Raw genomic sequence first — 26,503 nt, forward strand, 5'->3', positions numbered from 1 at the left:
AATTTTATTTTAAAAACAAAAGAAGGAAAACATTAACAAACAGACATCCATTTACAAAATAGCGCAAGAACAATACAAGCAATACAGAGTTACAGACAAAGTGGTACAAAATTAACAGTGGTTGTTGTATTACATATTTATATCTTCAAAGTGGTTTCTCAGGAAAACAAATAGAGACATGCAAGATTCATCAAATAGGTAATCATTAACTGTTCCTTTCAGTAAAGTGATAGAAGACAGTAGTAAACTATGTTAGCTATCCTGTATATACATACACACATAATTTCCCCTTCTTTCCCTTCTCTTTTCCCACACCCCAGTTGCTCTTTACTTTTGAGCATTTTCCTTTCGTTTCACATTGTCTATCATACCTCCTAGTTTTTATTCACTCTTTCAGGTTCTTACACTAGTGAGACAATACATTATTTACACATGGAGGTCTGATTTATTTCACTTATGAGTATGGTCTCTAGTTGTGACCATCTACTTGTAAAAGCCTCGAGTTATAGATGAGCTTATCTTCTAGTTAATACCAGAACATAATTCATTTATTATCTGGAAAATTAAAAATTTCCTTCCTGCCTCTGATGCTCTGACCATTCTGAGAATCAACTCAGCAGACTGAGACCATGGACACTGCTGTGAAAACACCTGGCTTTCATCCAAGTTTTTACCACCGTTTGTTCAATTTGTGACGTTAGATCGGTTACTTAAGTTCTGTGTGCTGCAATGTCCTTATCCTTGAAATTAGGATAACAAAAATTACATAAGGTTTAAGAATTAAATGGTGTCCTTTCTAGTGTTTGGGACAGGCACATAATTTTGGTTAGGTATCGGCTTATTTATTAAAGAAGATATACTATGGTTCTGAGACATCAAGTTGTTGTAATTAATGAGGATCTAACTGTTCTGGGCCAAGAGACTTCAAAATCATTACAAGAATATTGTAATATTTTATTGTAGTATTTTTCCCTTTATGGTTCTCAGATTCTTCTTAGTCAAGAACACCCAGTTTTGTGGTATCTAAATATAATCAAAATATATCAGTAAAATAAAGGTTGAGTTTCTCCTCTCATGTCATCTGTTGAAATTTCACCATCTGCTTCCACTGTAAGCTTTGTTCTATCATGTTATTGTTAGAACCTACATTTCCAATCTCTCAAAATAGAGAGGGAAAGGAAAGAGAGAGACAGAGAGGGAGAGAGGCACAACACACTATGGGATCTTCCTGAAAGAGCTAAACACCTCATATTATAGTGATGCATGCATTCCCATGTTTATGGCTAAACCTTGGAGGCAAACTGTATGTCCATCAACAGATGCATAGACAAGGAGAATGTGCTATTTGCATACATTGGAGTACTACTCTGCCATAAAGAAAGATAAAATTGCAACATTTGTAGGGAAATGGATGAGACCATATATGTTAAATGAAATAAATCAGACATACAATCTTAAATATCAGATGTTTTCACTTATATAAGAAACCCATATTATAAATAAAGAGCAAAATGAAAATACTTAATAAGGAGTAGGGAGATAGGTCTTTATAAAATAGGAAGAGGATCCAGAAATGGAAGGAGAGGGGAGGAAGGGCATGAAAAAAATGAAATAAGATTTGTTATGTACGTGTACCAACTCCGCACAAGAAAGGTAAACATCACGTCCTACAAACCTGCAGTAATGAAAATAATTATTATTTCAAAGAAGAGGATTGAATACTTTAAAAAATGGGTTTTTTTTGACTATTTAAAACTGCAGAATACTTTAAATTTGCCTGAAGAAGTTATAAACTTGTATTTGCATTTAATAAAAAAAAACTATGGTTTGAAAAATACAATAAAATCCCCTGATAATCTAAAAAAAAAGATACTTATGTTCTCCCATTAACAACGGAATCACTTTACCTGTCTAAGTATTTTTATGTACTTTTTCGTTAGTATCTGTTTGCAGCATGTAACTTTAACCTAACAATTTGATAGTAATCAGCTATTGTGAAGGACATATTGTTCTCTTGTTCAGTAAACTTATCCTGGCTTCTCTTAGGCGTCTTTTCTCTTTCTAAACATATAATGTTTATTGTTGTGCAATATTTAATTATACATCCTAGAACTCTGCTATTAACCAACTACTCTTGCCTTTCTTGTTCATTTGTTTAACAAGTATAGAGATCTATTTGTAATAAAGACACACACCCAGAAGCGAAGGCAAACCCTATCACACAGAGTGCCTGTCTTCCAAACATGTTGTTGGGCCAGACTGTGAAGCTGTCATTCATGCAAATGGCAAAATATTTATACTATGAACACTAAACTGGAAAAGTCATCAAACACATGGCTTTTCTTTATCCATTGTTTTTGCCTGGAACATCTTTTCTCTCTAGAATTAAAGACCATATTGAAACATAAAAGGAGAGAGTTGAGAATTTCAAATTGATATTGACTCCAGAAGCCAACAATAAAATTTAAAATAATGGCTTTAGAAAGTAGAATTAAAGCAAACTAAATTTCTCCTCTAAAGCAATTAGCAGTAAAAGTTCCTTCTTACTATGTTTGCTGAGAAAGGGCAGGTGGTTAAATGTCTCCTTCTTTTATTTTCTTTCTTTTATTTTCTTCCTGTCTTTTTGAGACAGGGTATCCCTATGCAGTTCAGGCTGGCCTTGACCTCACTTTGTAGCCCAGGCTGGTCTCAAACTCACAAACATCCTCCTGCCTCAGCCTCCTGAGTGCACCATCATGCCCAGCTGAAATGTCCCTTTCTAAATAGGACATACATCTGAATTGTAGACTGCTTGAAATACACCCATATCTATCTTATCATCTTGGATGTTGCATTTAGTGAAGAAGAAATGCTCCTTTTCTCATTCTCCTGGGGAAGCCACACAATTTCATTTAGACTGTTTATGGACATCAACATGGATTCTTTAATTCAACACCTAGTTGAATTAAAGTCTGGTCAGTGCCAGAACCTTCTCCTGGGCACACTGGTGTGAGATATTTATGCAGATGCCAAAGACTATAGAAAGTATATGAACAATTTTCAGCAAAAATTAATGAATTGGGATGGGCAATCAGCAGTCATAGATGTGGAAGTATTTTCCTGTTTATTTTCTCCAGACTGATGCACTGCTGTACACTCTTCAGCTTGAAGCATAAACCAAGGTATGATAACTTAGAAACATATTCATCATTCCCTCATCACAGAAGTGCCTGAACCACATAGACCTGGAGGAGGAGCTAGAAGGATGAATGACATAATTTCATAGCTATCAAGTTTGTCCAAATTGAGGCAAAAGTTTCTCTCTTTAATGCATTCTGTATGGTACTGTTGAAATAGATTCAGAATATTCAATACAGTTTTACTCAGGACTAGGAAGTAAGAAAAAGAACATGAGCACAGTCATGATGATGACCCTGGATACCATCACTGTTAAGTGTGCCTTTGACCTACAACGCTATTCACACCTTGCTTGCCTGTCTTCCACATTTCCTGCTTCTCATTTAATTTTCTATTTAACCTCTGCCAGAGTGAAGAGCTTCCCAGATATCCAGACCCACTACCTAGGCCAACAGAGAAGACAGTTGCTGGGACAAAAATACCCAACACCCAAAGTTAAAGAAGGAAAGGTTTATTTAGCTCACAGTTTGTGGAGGCTCCAAGGAAGGGTGGTGTGGTCACACAGGGGCAACCATTCATGGCAGGGGAAGACAGAAAAAACAAGAGCAAAACGGTGGGAACAAGCCTCTTTTCCTCCCTTATATTGTATGCAGGCTACCTGCCCTAGGGCAGGTGTAGCACGCACACCATCTCTGTGTTCTCCTCTTGCATAGGCTGAGGATGTTTACAAAGTGAGGATCCTGGCCCCCTTTGAATCACTTAGTTAAATTTCTCAAATTGAAACAATGACTCAACTATTACAACATCCTAGGGCATAAATAGCCGTCCTAGGGCATAACCTCTATACCCTAGGATGTAAGGGGTGAGTCACTTAGTTAAGCTTCTCACTTCTGAAGGTGACACAATGTATCAACTTTTATACTGATCGACCACTCATTTTCTAGCTCTTGTCTGAGGATATCCCTTGCTGCTAGGGAGAGGGCACTGGCAATAAATCTAAATGGAAAAGACCTAAAATAGTAAAATAGACATATCAAAAGGTATGCTATAAAGTACAGGTGTACACTTCATAATTGTCATCAGATAGAAAGTATCCCCACAACAGTGGATAAGCATTCCAAAATGAAAGAATGTAAGATTAGAGGATATTCAACACATAAAGAAGAAGTGCAAATGGAACAGTTCCCAAAAGAGATTGAAATGAAACTGAAGCAAAACTAGGAGACAGGCCATGGGAAAACAACATCTGCTCTGGTTTCAGTACGCTTTGGCATTCTGCTGCACTCTTCTATCTGGTATGCATTTAGGTAAAGATGAGTTGTTTTTTCACGGATTGGTACAATGCAGGATATCAGCAGCAACAAAGGATGCCAGTGTTTCTTTTTCTAAGACAATATTCTTTGGTAATTGTCCTCTAGCATTTACCCTAACTGGAGAGTTTCCTCTCAGAGCTTAAGCCTATTTATATTTTTAACAAGAAAAGTTCTATGCTATTTCAGAAATTAAGTGACACCAGTAGTTTGCAATGAATTACAGGAGAAAATTTCCTTTAGAAGGCAGTTTCTACTGCAGTCCTGTGTAGGATCTTTCACAAAAGTTAAATTACACAGGAGCAAAGAAAATGGAATGATTGAGAATAAAAGGTTCACGATCTTGAAGCAAGTCCTTTGTGTATTAAAATATACAATAAAATGAATTGACCCTTCTTCCTCTTTTAGAATATATAAACCCATGCCCTGATTTCTCTTCAGGTTGTATACATCCTTTGCCTTTTACTAAAGAATATATAAATCTTTAGGTTTTCCAAGAAATTACACAGAGAAGTGTGGAAAATTGACCAAGGGAAAACACATTATTTCCAAATAATAAGGGATTTGAGGCTGTAAGAATGAAGTAGATTTTTTAAAAAGAGACATACAATTGCATGGTTGAGTATGTCACAATATCATTTCAGACTCTTTATCCTTTTAGTAATAAACAAAAAAATGGATCAGTGGCTAACACACAATAACTCAAGAAGAGACAGTGAGACTGACAGTGAGAGAGGACAGGGCAGGGTGGAATCAAACAGCAACCATAGAAGAAGAGGAACCCATAATAAAGTGAATCTCTCATCCAGACCCTGGAACTTCAAGTTTCTAATTCTTTATATAAAGTACTTTCCCATATCACTGCAGTCTATTTTCTTAACAAGTCTAGAAAGCAGGAAAGAATGATGCTATTGTAATTATTCCTGTTTTACAGATGAGAAGACAGGGGCAAAAAATACAGAGAGAAATAGTAACCTATGACATGTCTGAGGTTAAATGCTACAAAATTTTCTTTGGAGAGTAATTTGGTAATATATGTGAAATGCGTTAAACTGTACACATCTCTTTATATAATCACTCTGTCAATATGAACGTATCCTAGGAAGTATTGAGATCCATATATGCACCTCCCTCAGCAATGGTTATAACTGCCAAGACAGAAATAACAAATATCCAACAAAATAGGAAATGGGTTAAATATGTTATAATGTATTTATCAAGTGGAATGCCATTGTGCCAGAATTGTAATGGAATTGTAAAGAAAGATGTTTCTAGATAAAATTTTGAATTTGCAAGACAGCTTGTTTAATATAATTTAATCTTATTTATATGTGCATAAAGACTCAAAGTATGTATTAGTAACAAAAATTATGGTGGAAATTATGGAGGAATTTTATACTTCTTTTGCCTATTTTATTTTCTCTTTCAATCAACAGTTAAATTATTTTAATGGGAAAAAGAAATGGAACACATACACACCTTATTCAACTTGTAACCCATTCACTGTCCCTATTTCAAATGCTTTGGTGTTTTAAACATAAGATATGAAAGGTAGCAGTCTTCCAATGATGAAAGCATATTTAAAAGCACCATTTTCTAACTTGAAAATATAACACTGACTGCATGTGAAATGCAAGCATGTGATGGATCAGTTAGAACCTACTATGATTAACCTTGAAGGATCTTTCAAATACTTAAACTTATAGTAGAGTTCTTGGATACAGATTCATGAGGTTCATAATCTCTCCTTTTTCATTATAGTATAGTAATCTCATTTTCCTCTTTCAGAAAATATGCAAATTAAACTAGTCAATATAGTCAAGCTTCTTGTTGAAGTTCTTAAAACAAATGTTCTGAAAAACTACTGAATACACTTCTGTTAGGTCAAACTGAAATCCTTCATACTTTTACTTTAAACGATTTCCTCTACTATTATCAACTGTAATTCTATCACTAAAACCTTTTTTTCCAAGACAATTTATCTCACCAGCTTTTTATCTTCTGCTTATAATCTATTATCAAATATATTAATATGGGCTACCAATCAGCAGATAGCCTCAAGAAATACTGGACATATAGGAAGGAGTTCAAATTTTACCAAAATAATCGTGTGAGGCAAATACATGTATTATGACTTTCGTTTGTCTTGCAATGAATATATTACATGTGCATGTAAGCTCTTCCAAGCCTAAGTTTCAATCCTGAGATTCTTTCTAAATTGTCTTCACACATAAAATACTTGCTGAACTCATCACAGGTTTATGCATCTTTGTTTATTAAGTTGTACAACTGAATGCAGTTAGTGCAGCATAAAGTTTTTTATGTTAATGAAATATTGATGCATTCAATAAACCCAGTTAGAACCACATTTCAGGGTTGCACTCATCCAATGTAAAACCCTTGTCAACGGTTTTGCTGGCGTGACAACCATGGAGCCAACTAATGATAAAAAAGCATTCTATCTGAAGCAGGAAATTATCCTCATCAAAATGTCACTTCTGAAAATATCTTTCTTTAAAATGACAATACTGTAAACAGTAATTTCCACAGTGACAATTAAACATAATTAACTGGTAGATTTCTCGTCAAGCTTCTTTTATTATCTACAATTTATTTCTCTGAGCTGAACTCAATTTCTCTCTCAAGTACATCTTGTTCCTGTCAGAGCAAAATGTGGCTATTTTTTAAAATTATCAAGTGAATCTAAAACCATGTTCAGCCATATTAGGAATCTCCATGATTCTAAAGCTACTTTCTCTGATCTGAAGCAAGGCCTGGAATTAACATGCAACAGGAGAAGTACACATCTGCGCCCGCTAGGATCAGAAGGGCATCCTAGGACATCTGCTTCCAAGACAGTTATATGACCCAAACTTTCTTCTTTTCTACAGAATGGCAAACACCAGTCATGCCATATTTTATTTTAACTTTTTATATATGTTCACATGAATGGAAGTAGCAACTTTTAGAGGGACTCAGAGAATATTTCAAAATGAAATGGTTTGAATATGCACTCCAAAAGTTAGTGTGTTGGTAACCTAATCTCCAAAGTCATATACCAATGATACTGGCAGTTCAGATGTTTGAGAGACAATCAATACTAGATGAGGTTGTGTGGGTGGGGCCCTTCAGATGGCATTCCTGGCAGGGAAAGACCTGAGCTAGTATGCTTGCTCTGTCTCAGCATGTCATGACCTACTCCATGTCATGATGCAGTGAGAGGGCCCGCACCAGATGCCAGTGCCGTGTTGTTGGAATTCTCAGCCTCCAGAACTAGAAGCTGAATAAACTTCTCTTCTTCATAAATTTCCTGGTCTCATATATTTTGTTATAGCAACAGAAAATAGACTAAGAGAAGAATACATGCAGTTTCCAAGAGCAAAAGAAGGACCAAAGTCAGAAGAAAAAGCAAGAGTAAAACAAGGGTCGTAATGATAGTCAAATAAATTTTATTTAACTCAGTGCTAATGATAGGGGCAGAAAAAGAACAGACTTTGACAAACTTCATACTTGATTAATTTTGCTGTAGGAATGTGAAACTATATTAGATACTCTTCTTGCATGTGAAGGGAACTAGTTCCATCCTGGAGTTTTGTTCAGTAAAAGGTCTGATTCTTAACACTGGGAATGGAGTGAGCCCAGGATTAAAAACTGAAGTGACACTAGAACTTTTATGGAGATGCATAAGTTTTAACTCTCAAATTTCAGGCAGCTAAGGCATTCCATTATCTTTTCCCCTCTTCAGATCATGAAGCTATTGGCTATTATTTGCACATCAGTTCAAAACACAATTTTGATGGATCTCTATAAACATATGTGCTTTTTAATATAAAAATGTATATGTAAAATGTGCTCATTTTCATAGCAAGTCTTCTTTCAAAATCCTAAGGAAATTACTTTTAAAAACTCTTACAATGCATATAATTTTTAAAAATTTTATTTTAAAGAGAAGCGGAAAAAAAAGAACAATAGCAAAATACAACCAAAACAAAGCAAGAACATTAAAAATTATATGCGGTTTCAAACCAAGTGATTCATTTTCCCTGTTCATCTCAAAGATAATCCTTCACTTTTTGAAAGTGATAACATTACGTTTGTATTTTACATGTCCTTAACATCCACCTTAATATATTGACCCAGACTTTACGCTTTAAAAATAAAATCCTGAAAACACAGGCATCCTAGCCTTTCTATCATTTATCCCTTAGCTTACCTGTTATGAATGAGAATTATTTAAGATGCTTGGGGTTGAAAGAAACAGAAAACGCAATCCTCACTGGCTTAAATAATAAAGAAGATTTATGAGCTTATTTAGCTAGATAGCCTTCAGCTTGGACAAACTTCAAGTTGGTGATTGAAGGGCTTAATAATACCACCAAGAACTTGTTTGTTCTGCTTTACTGTCCATACTGTGGATATGAGGAAGTCTTAAAATAGACTCCTCACATTGTTGTACAAGAAACTTAAAAGTAACTCTTCCAACAAGTGAAGGAATTGTCAGGAAATTTAGCCTGAACATGATTATCATTCAAACACAAGACATGGAAAATACTTTTCAATGAATCTTTGTTGAACAAATTAACCAAGAAATGAATTAGTATGATTCTAAATCAATTTTATAAGGTCTCTGCCTTAGCATACTCACACATATAACCTAGAAAAAGATGAGATTTCCAGACTTAAAAAATCTTTTTTAAAATCACTTTTTAAAAATTAAAAGTATTTCTGTAGATTGGTTCCCAATGATTCACATTTAATACAGTATACTACTACACTGTCCAATGAAGCTTAACATTTTAGATCAACCAAAGGACTGCCGAAACCTACAAAATTTTTCCTGAGATTGTAACTGAGACCCATTATCTCTACCATCTGTCTTTATTCTGAATGGTAGGGTTTTTTGTTTATTTGTTTTTTGACAGGGTCTCGCTATGCAATTCAGGCTGGCCTTGAACTAACTATGTAGCACAGGCTGGCCTCAAACTTGTGGAGACCCTCCTGCCTCAATATCCCACAAGCTGGGATTACAGTTGTGTGCCACCACGCTGTCATGAGTGGTAGGTTTATCAAAGCTCTTTTATCACATTTATGGGCTTTGTGGTAATTCCTTGTATTGGCATTCTATGGTGACATTTTAAACAAGAAACAAAAAATGAGCGTGTTCCTTGCATCCCTTGATCTATTGGGTGATTAGGATCTCCAATCCACAGGTTTTGCATTACTTTTCCCTTGGGCCTCTGTCCCTAAGAACCTGGATATTCCATTGATATCTCATCCAAGAAAACTGTAGAAAGGCGCACCCTGTGTAAAATGTCATGGCATCCTCCTTTGTTCATGGCAGCATGTGTAAATGTATAGCTGCTCTTCATTCTATGGGATGCTCAGTCAGATTCTAAATCAAAGGCATTTTTAATTCACCAAGATCAGTTTCATCTCAGAAGTAACAAGGAACTTGGGATGGTTTTCCTATAAAAGATGTGAAACCATTGAATAAGAATTTTCACGTGTTGTGTTGATCAGTTAAACTGAAAATACATTAGTTGAATATTCAAGAATGGGAAGAAAATATGTAAACTCCTTGAGCAAAGAGGAAAAAAAACAAACCAGCATATCAAAGGAAAGAGAGAGGAATCAAAAGAGGTTGCACAGTGACCCCACAGATTTTGGATGGGTGGGACGCTGCACAACCACACCCTACATTTGCTTTTCCCTCCGTTCAAGGCACGCTAGCTTTGCAATTCCAGTTTTAATTAGGCCAAGCATCTCTCTAAATCAGAGCGCTCCTCCTCTCCGTCAGGTTATTTCTCTGCCCAAATTGTTTCTCCCTTTTCACCAACCTCAGGTACTTACGCACGTGTTCTGCCTCACCTTCCCTACTCACAGGAAGGATTCATCGGCCCCAGAGTGTTTTGAGGCACCTCCATTTATAAGCTTATATAAGAACTGTACTTTCCCTTTTTCCTCCCAAAAGAATCAAAAGTAATTATTCGTCTAATTTTATTTTCATAGCTGCCTTTTCTGACAGATTATATAATCTTCCCTTCTTTTGTTCCTTCTCACAGCACATACGTGAATTTTTTAAGAATGAGGGATACAAATATGAACAGAAAAAGAACAAAGATCTTGACATTACCTCACTCAGCACTTCAGTACTGAGCAGAGCCAATGGTGTTCTGCAGGCATTGCACGAGACACACAGAGTAGATGAGCGGCTGAAGGATGGAAATTAGAAATATCAGCTAAGTTTCAGGACTTGACTCAAAACTATACCTACTTGTCTCTAAACTTCATTTTCTTACTCACTTTTCTATAATGCTAAACACAACCATATATTATTTATAATATTCAAGTTAAATAATACTTTTGGTTCTACGTACTCCTACCCCAGGGTTAGGCAACAAGAGGTACTCACTAAACAAATGTTGACTGATTGATAAAGTATATTAGGTTAAGATAAAACCTGCACATATTTTAAGCAGTTGTGTTTTGATTTTATAAACACAGTAATATTCCCAAGGGCCCATTCTCTAATTAATACTTCATGAATCAGTCTTTCCTGATTAAAAGATTTCTTGTCTTGGTTCACCTTGATTGTTTTCTGGGATTTGACAAAATTGTGAAGGTTATCAGAACTTCCTGCATCACCTTCATGCCCATAAAATTTCTATTCTATAAGGCATTAAATTGAGTCCAGTTAGGAGGATACAGATGAGGCAACACAAATTCATCTCTGCTAAAGTGTTAGAAAAACATCTCAAAGTATCTTATTAATGTGGATTTTATAACATCTTTACCTACGCAGAGAGAAGAGAAGACAATTTATTGGCATCTTGTTTGTACTAGTCAATATATCAAAACAAGTATCTTCACTGAATTTCCACAGCAACTCACAGAGGTAGGGAATATTTACTCTTCTTGACAGTTGAATAAATGAAAATCCAGAGTTAAGTAACTTTCTAATGTCACCACTTCCAATGAAAAAAGAAACTGCCATTTGGACAATTGTCAATTGCAAAGTCCAAAGCTTTTCTCCCCTAAGGCAGAATCCTAATTTTAGCCTGAGGATGTAAAGCTTGAGCCAAACACTGAGACTCTTTAAACTGACATCATTTATTTTTTAAAAGGGAATGGTGATGACACCAACTTTCAGCAGGTCAGTATGCTGCACTGGGGACTCGAGTACTGGAGAGATACGCCAGGGGTTTGGAACCAACACGGTGTTCTGGAGGACAGTCTCAAAGCTCACGCTGAACAAACGTGAAAAGAAGTTCAAATATTTCCATCTGTGGTGAGCACTTCAATGCTCAAACTATGTCTCTGTACATTCAGTGTTAAAACAAATCTTCTCTGATATGAACTATAAAATTAACTTTTACCTGCTGTCCTACTATTACCACGGGGGAAAACTCTAATTTTAAATTGGATTTCATGGGAATAAAAGCTTAAAATCACATTTTAAAAGCTCTCAAAATACATGAGGGCCAATACAAACATATTGGGGGGGGGGTACTGGGAATTGAACTCAGGACCTAGCGCTTGCCAGGCAGGTGCTGCATTGCTGAGTTATATTCCCGGCCCAAACACATTTTCATATAAGCTTCATTTCTAAAATTCAAAGTATAGCCATTATTTAAAAAAGAAAAAAACTACAATATAGCTTTTCATTTTGACTAATAATAACTATGCCTTGTAGTTATATTTATTTTAAATGTGGTATACCAATACTACTAATTACACGATAAACTGCAAAAGTTACTTATCTCAAAATGATCTTGAGAAGACATATTTTAATATGTTGTCATTAAAAACATTGTGACCTAAGAAAATAAAATAGATTCTACAACTGAATTACACAGATTATTAGGGTGTGGAATGAGGCTGTCCCAGTGGTCTCAGAATTCTTGGACGAAGCACTGAAGCTGAGAGCACAGGAGGAGAAGCAAATCCTATGAAACACGAGACTCTGCATACATCTCAGCAGGGCTCGTTAAGGCATCCAGACTGGTGCTATCACCATTACCAAAATAACCACTGCTTCAGAGAAAGCTCCTGTGAGAGTTGGGATGTTTTTATCGTCTCCCCTTGGCCTATAATCTCCAAGTGTGTTATGAAACTATTATTTCTTATCAAATCCACATTTCTATGTTCTTCTTTATATGAAAAGCACTGAGATTCTGCGCACTCCCTTTCCATTTTCAGATGGCTTCCCATTAAAGTTACACTAGCACCCTGGCAAAACTGCTGAGTAGGAAGAACAGAGGAGGGGCTTCCACTAGCCTGGTTGCTGGTATTCCTGTCACTATCACCCCTTGGTGAATTGGGTTTGTCTGTCTGTCTGTCTCTCTCCAATCCCATTGCAAGTCCTCCCAGCTACCAGCACAACTAAAACTAAGCTTCTTTTTCATCAGGAGGAGCCTCTTCTCTGAGGTTGTAACTGATAACTCCAGTCTCTTTCTTTTCTTGCCCCAGGGCCTAGCGGTAGGTGCTTCCTGAAGTTATTAACTATGCTATGCTAGTTGTTCCCTAATTGCTCATTCAATTCAACTCCTATTTCCTCAACTCTTTATAGTACATCATTTCTTGAAATACCAAATGTGGCTTCTGTCTCTGAACTGGCTCCTGAAGAATAATGTACTTAAGATCAAGGCACTCAGATGGACCTTTATGATTAGCTTGATCATGTATTTGGCCTTGACAAAGTTAAACTCTTTGCCAATGTAGGAATTATAAAACTAACATTATGTGTCATATGGAGTCATTCTGATTAAAAAGTATTATCATTGTTCTTGATTGTGATGACACGCTTAGAAAAAACTGCCTGGGGAATCCAAGTACCCACTACACTTGACCATTATTACAGGAATGGTGATTATAAGGACTCTAAGGAGGACACTTCCGACTGAGCTGACACAGACATAAACAGCAAGCTCAACTCTCAGGTCAAGTCAATTATAGAACTCATAAAGGTTCAAGGCAGCCATAAAATAATCCAATTTTTTATAGCCATGAGTAAATAACAGGCAAACTCCAGCACAAGTTTTATTTTGTGAATTCAAATAACATTGCAATTCTATAACTTGGGAAATGTCCATGTTATATAGAATATGTGACTCCATAGACTTCCCATTACGAATTTATGATATTGACTAAGAAAGAATGATAACCTAAGATATGGATGAGAACATGTGAGGGGACACACAAGAAACCAAAACTTTGGAGTCCTCAATTTCTCAAAGCTTCTCCTGCCAGCAGAAGTAGCCTGCCTGCCTGTCTCTGAAGACAGCCTTTTTTTTTGATGGCCCTGGATAGAACCTCACAGGAAGTTGCGTGGTGATGGGAAAATCTTTTTACTTAAAACCCATCTTACTGCACTTGTTTTTTTTAGAGCAGATGTCAGCTTGCTCTTGGAAGATTGATAAAATGTGAACCTGTAGGAGATAGCTTAAGGTCCTAATGTATTTTGGCAGAAATCTGGGAAAAATGGGTAGAACTGGATTCCAAGGATATTAGACCAAAAGGAATGGACTATAACATGATATCAGGCTGAATTAATTAGTATGCACTTAGAAGGTCTTTACATATAATGTTAGTGCTCAGGTTTTAGCAATTTGATGTTACACAACTCAGAGCCTCTAGAAAGTCCTGGAATGCATTAGGTTAGGATACCACAGCCTGTGATACTGCGAAGGGAAGACTCGAAAAGCATAGGAAGATAGGAATAGTGGAGTGGATTTATCACAGTGGATGAGGACCTGTGCAAACTGCACACTCACCCACTGACCACTCTGGAAATGCCCAGAGGTCATTTCCTCTACAAAAGCTTTAAGAAACACATTAATGAGAAGAGCAGGGCAGTGTGCTTAAAAGCTGTGCACTGGCTGTCTTTCGAAGGCCCGGGTTGATAGTGAGAGATCTCACCACTAGGAAGGATGCTCCTTCAGCTGTAACGAAGGCTTCCAGAATGAGGGACGTGTGTACCATAATGGGAAATGGTGACAAAATGATAAGCAAACGTTTTGACCAGCAGGAATATTTCAAGGTACTTTACAACCAATTAAGGTATTCCTAGAAATGGAAGTGATAAACAGCCTATGGGAATATAACATAATCTATATAATAGGGAAAAAAAGCCTGGCAGACTGCAACTTGACTTGGGTAATCACAGTGGAGATTGTACGCCATTGAAAATCTAGGAGTCAGTGAAGTTGGTGAAGTTTCTGAAGATCTATTAATCAGGATAACCCTCTCAAAGTTGCTGCACCCATACCACCTAATAACCTAATATTACAAAAGGGCACACTCGCTTTGGATGTTGGAGACCTCAGTTACAACAAAATACTGAGCAACCCACAAAGCTGTCCTTTTTAAGTGAAGGCCTGAGCAAGAGAAGACACTGCGGATGACCTAGTTGCAGTACACACTACTCTAGAACTCAGCATCTAGGCCCCCATGGACACCACAGCACCTGCAGAGCCTGTTCCAAGAAGGATGCTGCACTGCGTGGCTGCAAACATGTGTAGGAATATTGCAGCGCAAATACCTAGGGCTTTTTGGAGAAGTCCTGTCTGTTCCAAATGCCCAATTTCCTTCTAAGACAGAGTCCCAATTTGCTACTGAGCCCTGGTAGATCACTTGACTGGGGTAAATCAATTGCCCATGAGACCTGAGCTCCCCATCATGAACTGGTTAGTCTCTGACTCACGAAATCACAAGTTGGACATATTAAAGCCACAATGCAGAATGCATGTTACCTCTACATGTACCTAAGACTCCTTCAATGCGTACTTCCTTCAATGCGTACTCCTTCAATGCAGCTCCTTTTCCTCAGCCGACACCTGTCCTCATCAAAGTTCATTATAACCAGTAAAAGAGGGAAGGAAGAAAAAAACCTTGAGACTTGTTTATAACTATTACTGCACAATATTCTGTCATAAAAAAGAAGTGATTACAACATTGCAGGTCTACTCAGATGTCTGCTACAAAGACAGGTAGAAAAGATCCCAAGAAGTAACAGCTTAGACATATTTGATTGTCCACTTGATGGATCTATTGCCAGAAGTAGGATCTACTGATCTGTGGGTCAGTGAATAATGGTAGAGCACAGAGATTTGAAAAGAACAAAACTGGAAGATAGGTTTCCAGGAAGTCTATGGAGAACTGCATGGAAGAACCATGTTGAAGTGAAAATTTATTTTTAGGAATCTGAAAGAATTAAAAAGAAAAATTTAAAATAATGAACAATAGCATACAAACTAGAAAAAGTGGTGGCCAGAGGCAAACAATCTGAAGTTCCAAAGTTATCTGGAAGGAAGGTGGAAACATTGCTCACCTTCAAATTTTAAGACGTACAAATCCCATTACTTCCAGGATAATCATGAAAAAAATTGAATTTAAAACTTTGCAAAGCAGAAGGTAAAAAACCAAAATATTAGCAATTAAAATGTGCCAAGGTTAAAAAAAAACCTAAAAAACAAAATAAACAAACAAAAGAAAACTATATATCCTGGGCAGAATCCATTTCTTCAAAAATGCAGTTATTTTAACAAACTTCAGTAATATAACTCATCCTATTAATAGAACAGAAGAGAAAAATCAGAAAATAATCTCCATATATACAGAACATTAAATATTACTGACTAATACTTCAATTAAAAAATCTTGGCATATTATAAGAGAAGAAAAATTTAAACCTTATCAAAGATACCAATAAAAATCTGCTGATATTGCAGTGTTCTTCTTCTTAAAATAGGACACACACAAACAAAAAAACTCATTAGACTCTGTTAGACATTAAACAATAAAATATTCATTTTAATGAAAGAAATACTAAATTCAGAATTATTCTATAAAAACTTTAATTTTGAAGAATAATCATGTTTATTCAATTAGAGCCAGATTGGACAAAAAGGTAAACACTCTGGGTGAAGCTCCAAATTTATAGCCTGAAAAAGGAAGCAATTAAACAGACAAAATTTTAAAATATCGTTATTTGCACTTTATGTTTTTTATTCTTTTGCATAAGTTGGAGTCACATAAGCTGGTTGTGTGTGTGCGTGTGTGTGTATTTCATACAAGGCACAGTATTTGTATCTGCATAGATAATTTTCAGCTTAGGTTATGAGCAAAATAATACCTCCAAATCAGTTTGGCTGACATGAAAAAAATCAGTCCACTTGTAACCAACTATAGTTGGTCCACATGTAACCAACTATAGATACTTTAATTCCTTTTACTTTTAGAGATTATTTTTTAACCTTCTATGAGATCTTTGTATCTTTTTCATTTGTGAAGCTTATAAAGCATGGAAAGGTCTAACTTGTTGTGCATAGAAAGCAAAGATTATTTTATGTATCTATAGACCATGCTGTTTTTAATGCATTTGTTCATTCAACACATGTTCAATTAAACTCTTATGCTACACATACCCTAAGTTACTTAGAAGGAACTTTGTAAAAAAGCCAACAATATAGATAAAATGACAATCCATAATCCATGCAGTACTGAAGTGACAATGTGGTTAACCACAAAAATGTGTGGAATGGCTTGTAACTGTAGCAGAAATTCACAGAAAAGGAAAATCTAAGAAAGAAAGAGCATTCAAAAATATTTAATTCACAAGGCAAGACATGAATTTCCCTTTAACAGTTACTGAGAGTTGGACAGGGAAATGTGGAAAATACTGTGATACATACCTAGCTCCTTCAGGCACAAAAACTCATCCTGCCAGCTGCAGGAGCACTGCCTATTAAAGGCTCTCAGCTAAGATCCCCTCAGAAACAGCCCTTTGACAAAAGGCTGCTGCCTCACCGCAGGTCTCACTCTCTCTGGAGGAAGTCTGCTTCTAAAGATGCATCTATGTGGAGTACAAATTTACCCACGCTTTTATTGGCATAACCCTCAGTGCCTTCCAGTTCCAGAGCAGCCCAGGGAAGCCTCACTCCGTAACAGGCTGGACTCTAATAAATGCCTCACTGCTCAACTTCCTCCCTAATTCAAGCCACTTCCTTCCCACCCCAAGGTGCTGCTTCTATGATCCTTCCACAATCAACAGTGTGCATACAAATCTCCCAGAATGCATTTCTCAAAGAACCAGCCTCACACAGTCTAGAGAAAAGGCAAAACCTTCCATGCAGAAGGTTTATCCAACACACATTTGACACTATATGTATTGGGAGAATTGGACACACTAACCTAGTTGGTATGAAAGGTAGTGAGCAGGTACAATGAAAAGTGCGGTTAAAAGATTTTAGAGGATCTTAAATGGCACCCTCGGTTGGCAGCCCATCAATTGTGTTCCAAAACTTTTACATGCTCCATGACTCAGAGCTGTGTTACAAGGAAGTTTTCAGGCACCTTCCTGAGGCAGCCCGGGTTTTCATGTCCCTTCTTGATTTTGGTAGCTCATTCTCAAGCTGGGGCACAGGAGAAAAAACTTCATACAAAGCTTTGTGAGGCCAGGTAGCATGCACCCTTACAACTCTCAATGTTTTTTAAGCTTTTTAAAAGAAGGTCTAGGGTCAGGGATATAGCTCAGTGGCACAGTGCCTGCCTGGCTAGCACAAGGTCCTGAGTTCAATTCCCAGTCCAAAAAAATAAAAATAAAAAAATAAAAGAAGGTCGAAAAAAGGAGGGGGTATAAGGAGATAAGAGGACTGTATTTAAAAATCCATTCCTTCCACCACTACACCAGGCACCATTTTTATTCACCCGATGCTTATTTCCATTCTCCCTTCTCCCTTCCTCTCACCATGATCACTTCTGAGGTGGCCCATTCATTTAGGGTTTGCACCTAGTCTTTGCCAAAAATCCCAATTACAATTTTAACTGACAAGAAATTGAATATTAAAATGCAAGTAAGGGATGCGTGTGGAAGACAACAGAAGAATAAATTCTCTAAAATAGTGACGTCAATACTAATAGGAATATTGCAGTACTACAGAGAACTAGGAAGTTGGATGGCTTGTGTGGGAGCATAAAGAGCCTATTAGCCCAGCCCATCATCTTTAGAAATAACCCATTTTTCTAGAACATCACACAAAGCATGTAAACTACTTTTGTTCTCTTCTTTTTGTGTAGCTCAATTTTTCAAGTGGAGGGGATAACATGGTACACACAATCTTGAATTCATTTCTTTCTACAATTTCAGTGATTCCACTGTAACATATCTGGGAAATGTTTATTGAATCCTTTTTAAATATCTGATAAGACAGAAAGAATGAATAGCTACATAATATTTGTCAAATTTTAAATATAAGTAAATAATCATTTAATTTTTTATTTATTAAATTTATTGGTACATTTTAGGTATACATAATGGTCACATTCATCATAGGAAATTGGTGATACAACTTAATTCTATTTTTTTCCCATTCCTCTACCCACCCTTCAACTACATTTCCCCTCCTTTTTTACAAAAGCTTTGTTTCCACTTTTTTCTTTGTTTCTCTTTTTTTTCTTTTCCTTTCCTTCTTCCTCCCCACCCCTAGACCCCCTTCCCATCTGAACATTTTCTTCATATTTGTGAAGTATGACTAGCTAATTGCAGTCATGGACTACAATGAATCAGGCAGGTATGTCAGAGAACAAGGATGCCACAGACCTTGTTTTCATGGTGGTTTTATTTAAGAGAAGGCAAACACAGAACAAATGAGCAAGAAAATGTCAATGATAGATGAATACTCTGGCAAAAATTAGACGGTGTGGCATAAAGGAAGCTGACTGAGGAACAACTGAGATTGAATGGTCTGTGAAGACCTCTCTGAAGAGATATTCAACCAGAGATATGAGTGACGAGATGGAGCCACCCATAGCATGGGGAAAATTTTTCAAGTGGAGAAAATATTGTACAAAGACCTTGAGTTTTAGTCCTACCTCTGCTGTTCATAAGAGTATTATCCTGAGACATCATCTGCAAATAAATTCTCACTAAATGATCTAAAATACAGCAAATATCTGAGAAAGAAAACCAGCTGTACTATGCACCAAAAAGAAACATTATATTCTATAATTTACCAAAAAAATTGGTCTAAGATTATATTGCTTTATGATTTATTTAAAAGCTTTCTATTCATTCTTACTTCAGAAAGAATTTAAGGCATTTTTCCAAAGAAGTACAAATTATGATCAAACTGCATATATAAAAAGTGGAGTGTAAAAGATAAGTAAAACAAGGTGAAGATAATTTCAGGAAAGAATGCTCATGATAATAGCCTAGACTCTATCTATCTCTCTGGGCTGTGAGTTTTTCAGTAGCCTATGTAAAATGTGATGGGGATGGAGTACTGATAGGTGCATATTTTAGACAAAACAGTTTCACATAACTACTTTGACACTATAAAATTATAAGTAATTCTTATAACATAAGTTCACTTCAGGCCAATAGATATGCTTCAAGGTACAGACAAATCAGATGTGTTCTCAATGCAGTATGGCTTCTCACTATGAATTTAGATCAGTATGTTCAAACAGAGAACAGGAGTTTTACACTCCTATATGCTCCAGGATATATTTCAAAAAGAAACCTCCTTTTTATGTTAAAAGAATAACTTGCAACCTAAAATTATCAATATGTTTCATGTAGCATACTACCTACACCAATATTTTAATAGTTTGTTCTTAGGTATTTTGTTGTTGCTAAGAACTTAGAGGAAAAAAGCAAAAATAACAAAACTTCTTTATTTGATATATTATTAAAACAGAAATATCTATCTGTCACTTGCCTTACCCAGTTTATATATCTGACTCTTAAGAACTAATCTCTGAATCAGAACTTCAAATATGCATGTTTTACTTCTAGTATTATAATGATAAAATGACTTTGATGAGTATGAAAATGGACCAGGAATATAAATGAAAAACCAAGTGAGGCTCTTGTAAAATTATCAGGATGTAATAGTCAGAGAGCATCCCAAGTACACCAGGGTTATAATTACACATCAGTTGCCGGAATAGGAAAGGTCTTATTTGTGTTCACATTCCTCAGAACATAACATAGCACCCAATACATATGTGCCAAATGATGCATATGAAATTCCAAATATCAGACCCTGAAGACTCAGTGTTATCCAGGTCTCAATGAATTCAGGCAAAGTGAAAATTCATGTAAAGTGCTAAGAACATTCTCAGACTCTTAATAGTAAATGATGATTCTTATACAAATGACATAGTTCAGATTTATAGGTTGGTCTTGACTATTTTTGTTCATAAATATGGCTGACAACTGTGTAGTAAAACACCTACTATGTGTACCTGACATTTTATAGGCATTAAGATATAAGCTATTTAAAAGGCTGGCAAAATACCCTCTTCTAAGAAGTTTGTATTCGAGCATAAATAAACAGAATATAAGCTGAAATCAAGGACATAACTCCAGTGGATAATAACAGATGATGATAAAGGATGTGAGGGAAAACAAAGACAACCACACTACAGACAGTGACAGGAGAGGTGGGTTGTATGTGTTTATTGCAGTTAATGGTGATCCAGATCACCTCTCTGAGATAATCAGAGAAACTGTTTTCTGGGACTGTTTTCTAATTATATGGCATGTTTCCAAATTTTGCCAAAGGTATTGTCCCTTTGGTGATGCTGCAGCAGGCAAAGCTTTCCTTGCTACCAGCAAGAACAATAACACACACACACACACACACACACACACACACACACACACACACACACAGCTCTCTGCCAAGTGCTGTTCTCCTTGACACCATCATCATGAAACTTTCTGAGTAGTATTAATACCAGAGCTATAAGCTAAAAGAGTACACATATACTTTGAGTTTCAATCTCACGGTACCAGCAGGCCAAACTTCTAAAGCGGTTCTGCACTGGCCTGCCATGGGGCCATACATATTCATGGAAAAGAGAAAGAGTAACACGAAGGTAGCTGAAACTGCACATCCACCAACCACAAGGCACCAAAGTGCATTCTTTTTTTTTTTTTTTTTTTTTTTTTTTTTTTTTTTGGTTTTTCTCCGGTACCGGGAACCGAACTCACGACCTTGCGCATGCCAGGCAGGCGCTTTTGCCGCTGAGCTAAATCCCCAGCCCCAAAGTGCATTCTTTATGTTTTTCATTTCATGTGTTCCTCATAATACTTTCTTCGGTATTATTTTGCAAATGAACTAGTGTTTACAGAGGTGGGATAACTTGCTCAGGGTCAAACAGACAGTAAGTGATTGCTCAAACTGAGGTACCTCCAAATATTACCTGCCTCCCTCTCCTACAAATATATAGATGTGTCATGCTACTCCCTATTAAACGCGAATCCACTTGGGATGGTTATATATTACATCCTGCACTTTGGTGTCAATTAATTTATCATCTCCACTCTTGAAAGCAAATATGAAAAAGGAAAGGTTTGCTTTAAGCTAATTATGTAGCTAAGAGCATAATTAAAAGTTATTCACTATGCATAAATGTAAATTAATGGAATGTGAGATATTTTTCTCTTGGTTTTAAAACAATAAATATTAAGATGCTATTTGCTAACCAGTTCCTTTAGTTTTTCTCTTCCAAGAAGGCAAAAAAAAAAAAAAAAAATGCACAAGTCAATCCTTTGCTTACTTCAACAGACATCTGCCGAGCCCCTGCTTTAGAGCCTACGTTCCACCAGACACTACTCCAGACGCTAAACGAAGCGTGGAACAGTTTCCCACCCTCAAGATCCTAAGACCTTCTTTGAGATAGGACATGATGAAGCATGTGAACAAACACCTTGTGAGCAGATACTGGTCATCACACACCCTGGACTGTGCTCTGTAGTCAGAGGCACAGAGGGTGGCACAGGAAGCAGGGGCATCATGTGGGACAGTCGCTTCTACCCATCCATGTGTACTGTCAATCACATCACACGGACACATCCCACCACGGTCAAGCCCAAAGGACTTTACAACCATTTTATTACAAATAAAATATTTTGAGATAAAAATTGTCTAGAGAAGTACCATGATCGCCCTACCATAAAAATCACAGTTTGCTTACCTAATAGTTTCCTCTCAGATTTCCCATCGCTTTATCCACTCCATCTTTATCTGATCTATGTGTATACTGAAATCAATTTACCTTCCAGTTAACTAATTTCTAATTTGCTTTATTTTTTCTGTTAGGTCACCTGCCTAATTATGTTTAAATTTGCAAAAGTATATGACAGTAATTTTTTTCATTAAAATATTTTGAAGTAATTGTAGACTCACATGCAGTTATAAGAAATAATACATGGTAATCCCACGTAGCCATGTTCCCTCAGTGGAATACCATGAAAACTATAGCCTCATATCACCAGCAGGACACTGATATTGACAGAGTCAACGCACGGGGCACTACCATGGACAGACTTCCTCTGGTTGCCACTTTACCGTCCCGCTCCCTTTCCCGGGAATGTAAGACTGATCAAGGGTTTGTTTTGTTTTTTTTTTTTTTTTACTTGTTACTGTCTTTGATTGTTGGATCAATCTTCCATTTTTATGTCTGGTTGGCTGAGCAACTTGGTTGAAGATAACAGTATGTAACGTAGCAACCATTTTATTTATTTAATAGGAATGAGAGACACTAAAAATTACACTTTTCTATGTGGAAAAAAAGGAATTTATTCTACATCATTTTTCAAGACCTAAATTAAACAGTTTACAGTGTAGACAAAACAGACCATTTATAGTGTACTAAATAGCTGTAGTAGACTACAGACAATTATTTAGTTTCAGAATTTCTCATTGCCCATGTCTCTGCCTATTAATTGGCTGTCCTCAGGGTTTGAGACAAGTCCAGCGCTTGTACCAAGCATCTTGCCTAATGTACATTGTAAAAATGCTCTATTTTAGTAGAAGCCTAAACATTCCACACCTTGCCGGTTAAGTAAGGTATACGTGAAGTATTTAAATAGGAGTATAGATCGACCTTATTTCAGCTATGTCAAGAATTCCTATAAACTGATGAACAGGTTCTTCATGGTCCACCTGCTGTAAATAAGCCAATCAAAACACCGAAATCATTATATGTTACCAAAATTTCCAAGAGTTTGCAGAACATACTGTAAGTCATTCTCAGTTATAGCTACCTAATATTTAATTAAAATATCACTAGCCAGGACTCTTGGTAATTTTTAGGCATGATTACATAGTATTTCAAAACATCGTCAATCACATTTCAAGGCAGTATAATTTTATGCTCTTAAATCATTTGGAAATAAAACTAATTTCAAGTTAAGCAGTTTTTGGAATACACGTTGCATTCAGTATGTGTTTTATAAGCATCTTAAATAAAATATTAGGCATAAATAAACCAAGTAGCTAAATCACCAAATTAAGCAAAAAAAAATCACAAATTTAGAAGAAACAGGTATTCTCAATACCAATGTATAGGTTATCTTTACTCTTATTCAAATTAGCCTTCATATATTCTCTTTAAAGTGTCTCACTCCAAAAAATTATCCTGAAAACATTCCTAATTTATGATATCTACAAGGGGACATATTATCAGATACTGAATTTGCCAAAAGCTAAAGTAAGTGTCACTTGCTCCAGGGCCTTGACAACAAATCATAACAAAGCACACATAAGAAAAATGAAGCTGCTATTTCAATTTCTATTGATTAATAAAGATTTTTAGCTTTTTCATTGTTTCTTAAAATGTTCTCCAGAACTTACACCTTTAGCAAAATCATTTTTTGCCACTTTATAAATTCAGATTCTTAGGAACCTCTTCTGACCTCCTTAATCAGATGAGAACCACTATGTAAGTCCTGACAACTTTGACGAGAATGTTAGATCAACAATGTCCAATTCACGGGTGGTATTTCTTCACTTGCCTTCTACCACCAGGAGAGAGAGAAGCTGTAAGATAGGCTGGTAGATTTCCCAACTTTGTGAAGTACACTTAATTCTGCTCTCAAAACCAAGCTGTATCATGATCAAAATTGTTGACTAAGCATCTTGTTGTCCCATCCTGATTTTAGTAGAGGAGAATTTATTATTCATTTTTCTTTGCTCAATTATACAAATTACTCATCAGCCCTTAAAAATTAACTATTCATCAGTGCAATCCAAGCTAGTGGAGATCATGTCATATACATTCAACAAACTACAAAGCATATAATTTTATTTTATTTTATTCTTTTGGTGAGGAGAGCTAAAGCTTTTATGGGACAATTTTGCTATCATTTAAAATTTTTCAGTGCAGAATTAGCTCATGAGCATTATGGCTGGTACTTGATAAATATGAAATTAGGATTATTTCCTAATTATGTAGAAAGCTTACATACATTCCAAAATTATTACCACTTGGAATCTTCAAATTTTTGAAACAAGTTAAATGAGAACAGCATCTATTAAGAACAATTCATGTGTATTTCCCTGTCTAATCGCGTTTTACACTCTAGGAGAGCGGCCAGCAGATAAAAATTCCAAATCTATTTATCTTATGATGCTTATGATGCAATTAGCATGTGATAAAGGGTTATACACATATATTCACTCTGCGTGTGTGCCTGTGTCATGTGCGTGCGCCTTCTTTCCACTAAAATGGGATTGTGCAGAGTCTACGATCGCTACAAGGCTGGTAATTCCAGCAGTTCTATTTTGCTACAGCCTTTAACACAGATGGGACTTCCTTTGCTCAAGGAAACAAAAAGGTAGAAACAGAAGTGAGGACAGCTGTGGGACTTTGGGACCCCTTTCAAGGAGTTTCATTTCAAATAATGGTCTTACCTCACCAGAAACTATGTTAACTTAAAAGTTGGGCAGATAAACTTTGGTAATTATCGCAAGCCCTGGGTACTGGAAACCCATTCTCCCAGAGAGAAGATCTGTTCCATCACACCTTTATCCTCCTCTCTTTTCGTGCCTTTTTTTTTTTTCCAGCTCCCTGTCTCATCTCTTCAGACCTGGAAAGGCTGCTCCCTTCCCTGTGATGTCCTATGCTCTTTCTCTTGTCCTCACCGAGTGTCCTCCGAGAACAGCTCCTCCGGCTGCTTCAGGGGAGCCCAGGGACGCACTCTCCCGACTGTACCTTAAACCTGGGGTTGGGGGCTGGGGGTTGGGGGAGGGGGGCTCCCCGCAGGCCTCGGCGTCAGACTACACTACCCGGCCCCGACCCACGCGCCCGGCCCCACCCCGCGCCCCGCGCCCCGGCAACGGGCGGGACGCTTTGCTAGCGCCGGGTTCCAGCCTCTGGTTCTCGAGTTTCTAAGCCTCCCGCTCTTTTTCCTCACGCTGTGGTTTTGCCACCATTTATTTCATGGCGAAAGAAAATAGCTCCGAGCCATTTGTCTCCTTCCCGTAGACATTTCTGTGCTTTTCCCCGGACCGCGCTCCTCCCCTCTTCCCCGCAACCCAGGTGGGGTCTGCGCTGCCAAGGCCTCTCCTTTCATCCAGAGATCAACGTCAGTCTCCCCGGGTTTTAATGTCTTTCAACACGCCTGCACCTACTGAAGCCTATTCCTTGCCACTGGCTTTTTTTCCTCAGTTACCCATGTTCCTTTCTACTGCTAAGCACCTCCTCCACTTTTTCGGGTTTTACTACCGCCCACGTCAAAAGAAACCACGCAAGGTAGTGTGAACTCCCGTTGCGTGTGTGTGTGTGTGTGTGTGTGTGTGTGTGTGTGTGTGATCATCTGAGTGTGTGCATCTGTGCGCATCCTCTATCCCAGTCTGCCCGGGTCCTGCACATGTGGCTACGCGGTGCAGGACAGTGACCTGGCTCAGTACCGCCTCGCAGGCGGAGGCGAGGCTCCTCGGCGCTCACCTGTCCGCGTCCCGGGACCTGGCGGGGTGCCGCCCGGCCGCGCTCCAGGACACCCGGGCTGGGCAGAGCTAACGCCGCTGAACTGGGGCCACCGGGCGCCCTCTCCCGCGCATTTGTTCTGCATCCCTCCTCCCCTCGAGGGCGTTCTGGTTTGGTTTCTGCGCCTCTTCGCCTAAAGACAGTGGGACCGTCCTTCTGCACAGCGCCTTACCTCAAACAGAGGACCGATCTTGTTCCTCTCCAGGTAAGCCTGGATCCGGCTCTGCTGACGGCGCGCCATGGAGAGGCAGACCGGACGGCGGGCGGAGCGCAGGCGGCCCGCGCCACCCGGCGCC

General features: G+C 37.5%; 1 protein-coding gene across 3 annotated transcripts in view; it reads right to left on the minus strand.

Annotated features, from left to right (window-relative positions):
• LOC102006622 (chromosome unknown open reading frame, human C8orf34) overlaps positions 1-26,503 on the minus strand; it is a gene marked incomplete in the record, with an annotated part of 371,108 nt that overhangs the window by 344,298 nt on the left and 307 nt on the right. For all 3 annotated transcript variants that reach the window (XM_013518173.1, XM_013518172.1, XM_013518171.1), the window contains 1 exon segment: positions 26,380-26,503. In XM_013518173.1, the coding sequence (XP_013373627.1) occupies positions 26,380-26,448 (69 nt within the window).

Source organism: Chinchilla lanigera, unplaced genomic scaffold, assembly GCF_000276665.1.
Source record: "Chinchilla lanigera isolate Chin_1 unplaced genomic scaffold, ChiLan1.0 scaffold00043, whole genome shotgun sequence".
NCBI lineage: Eukaryota > Metazoa > Chordata > Mammalia > Rodentia > Chinchillidae > Chinchilla > Chinchilla lanigera.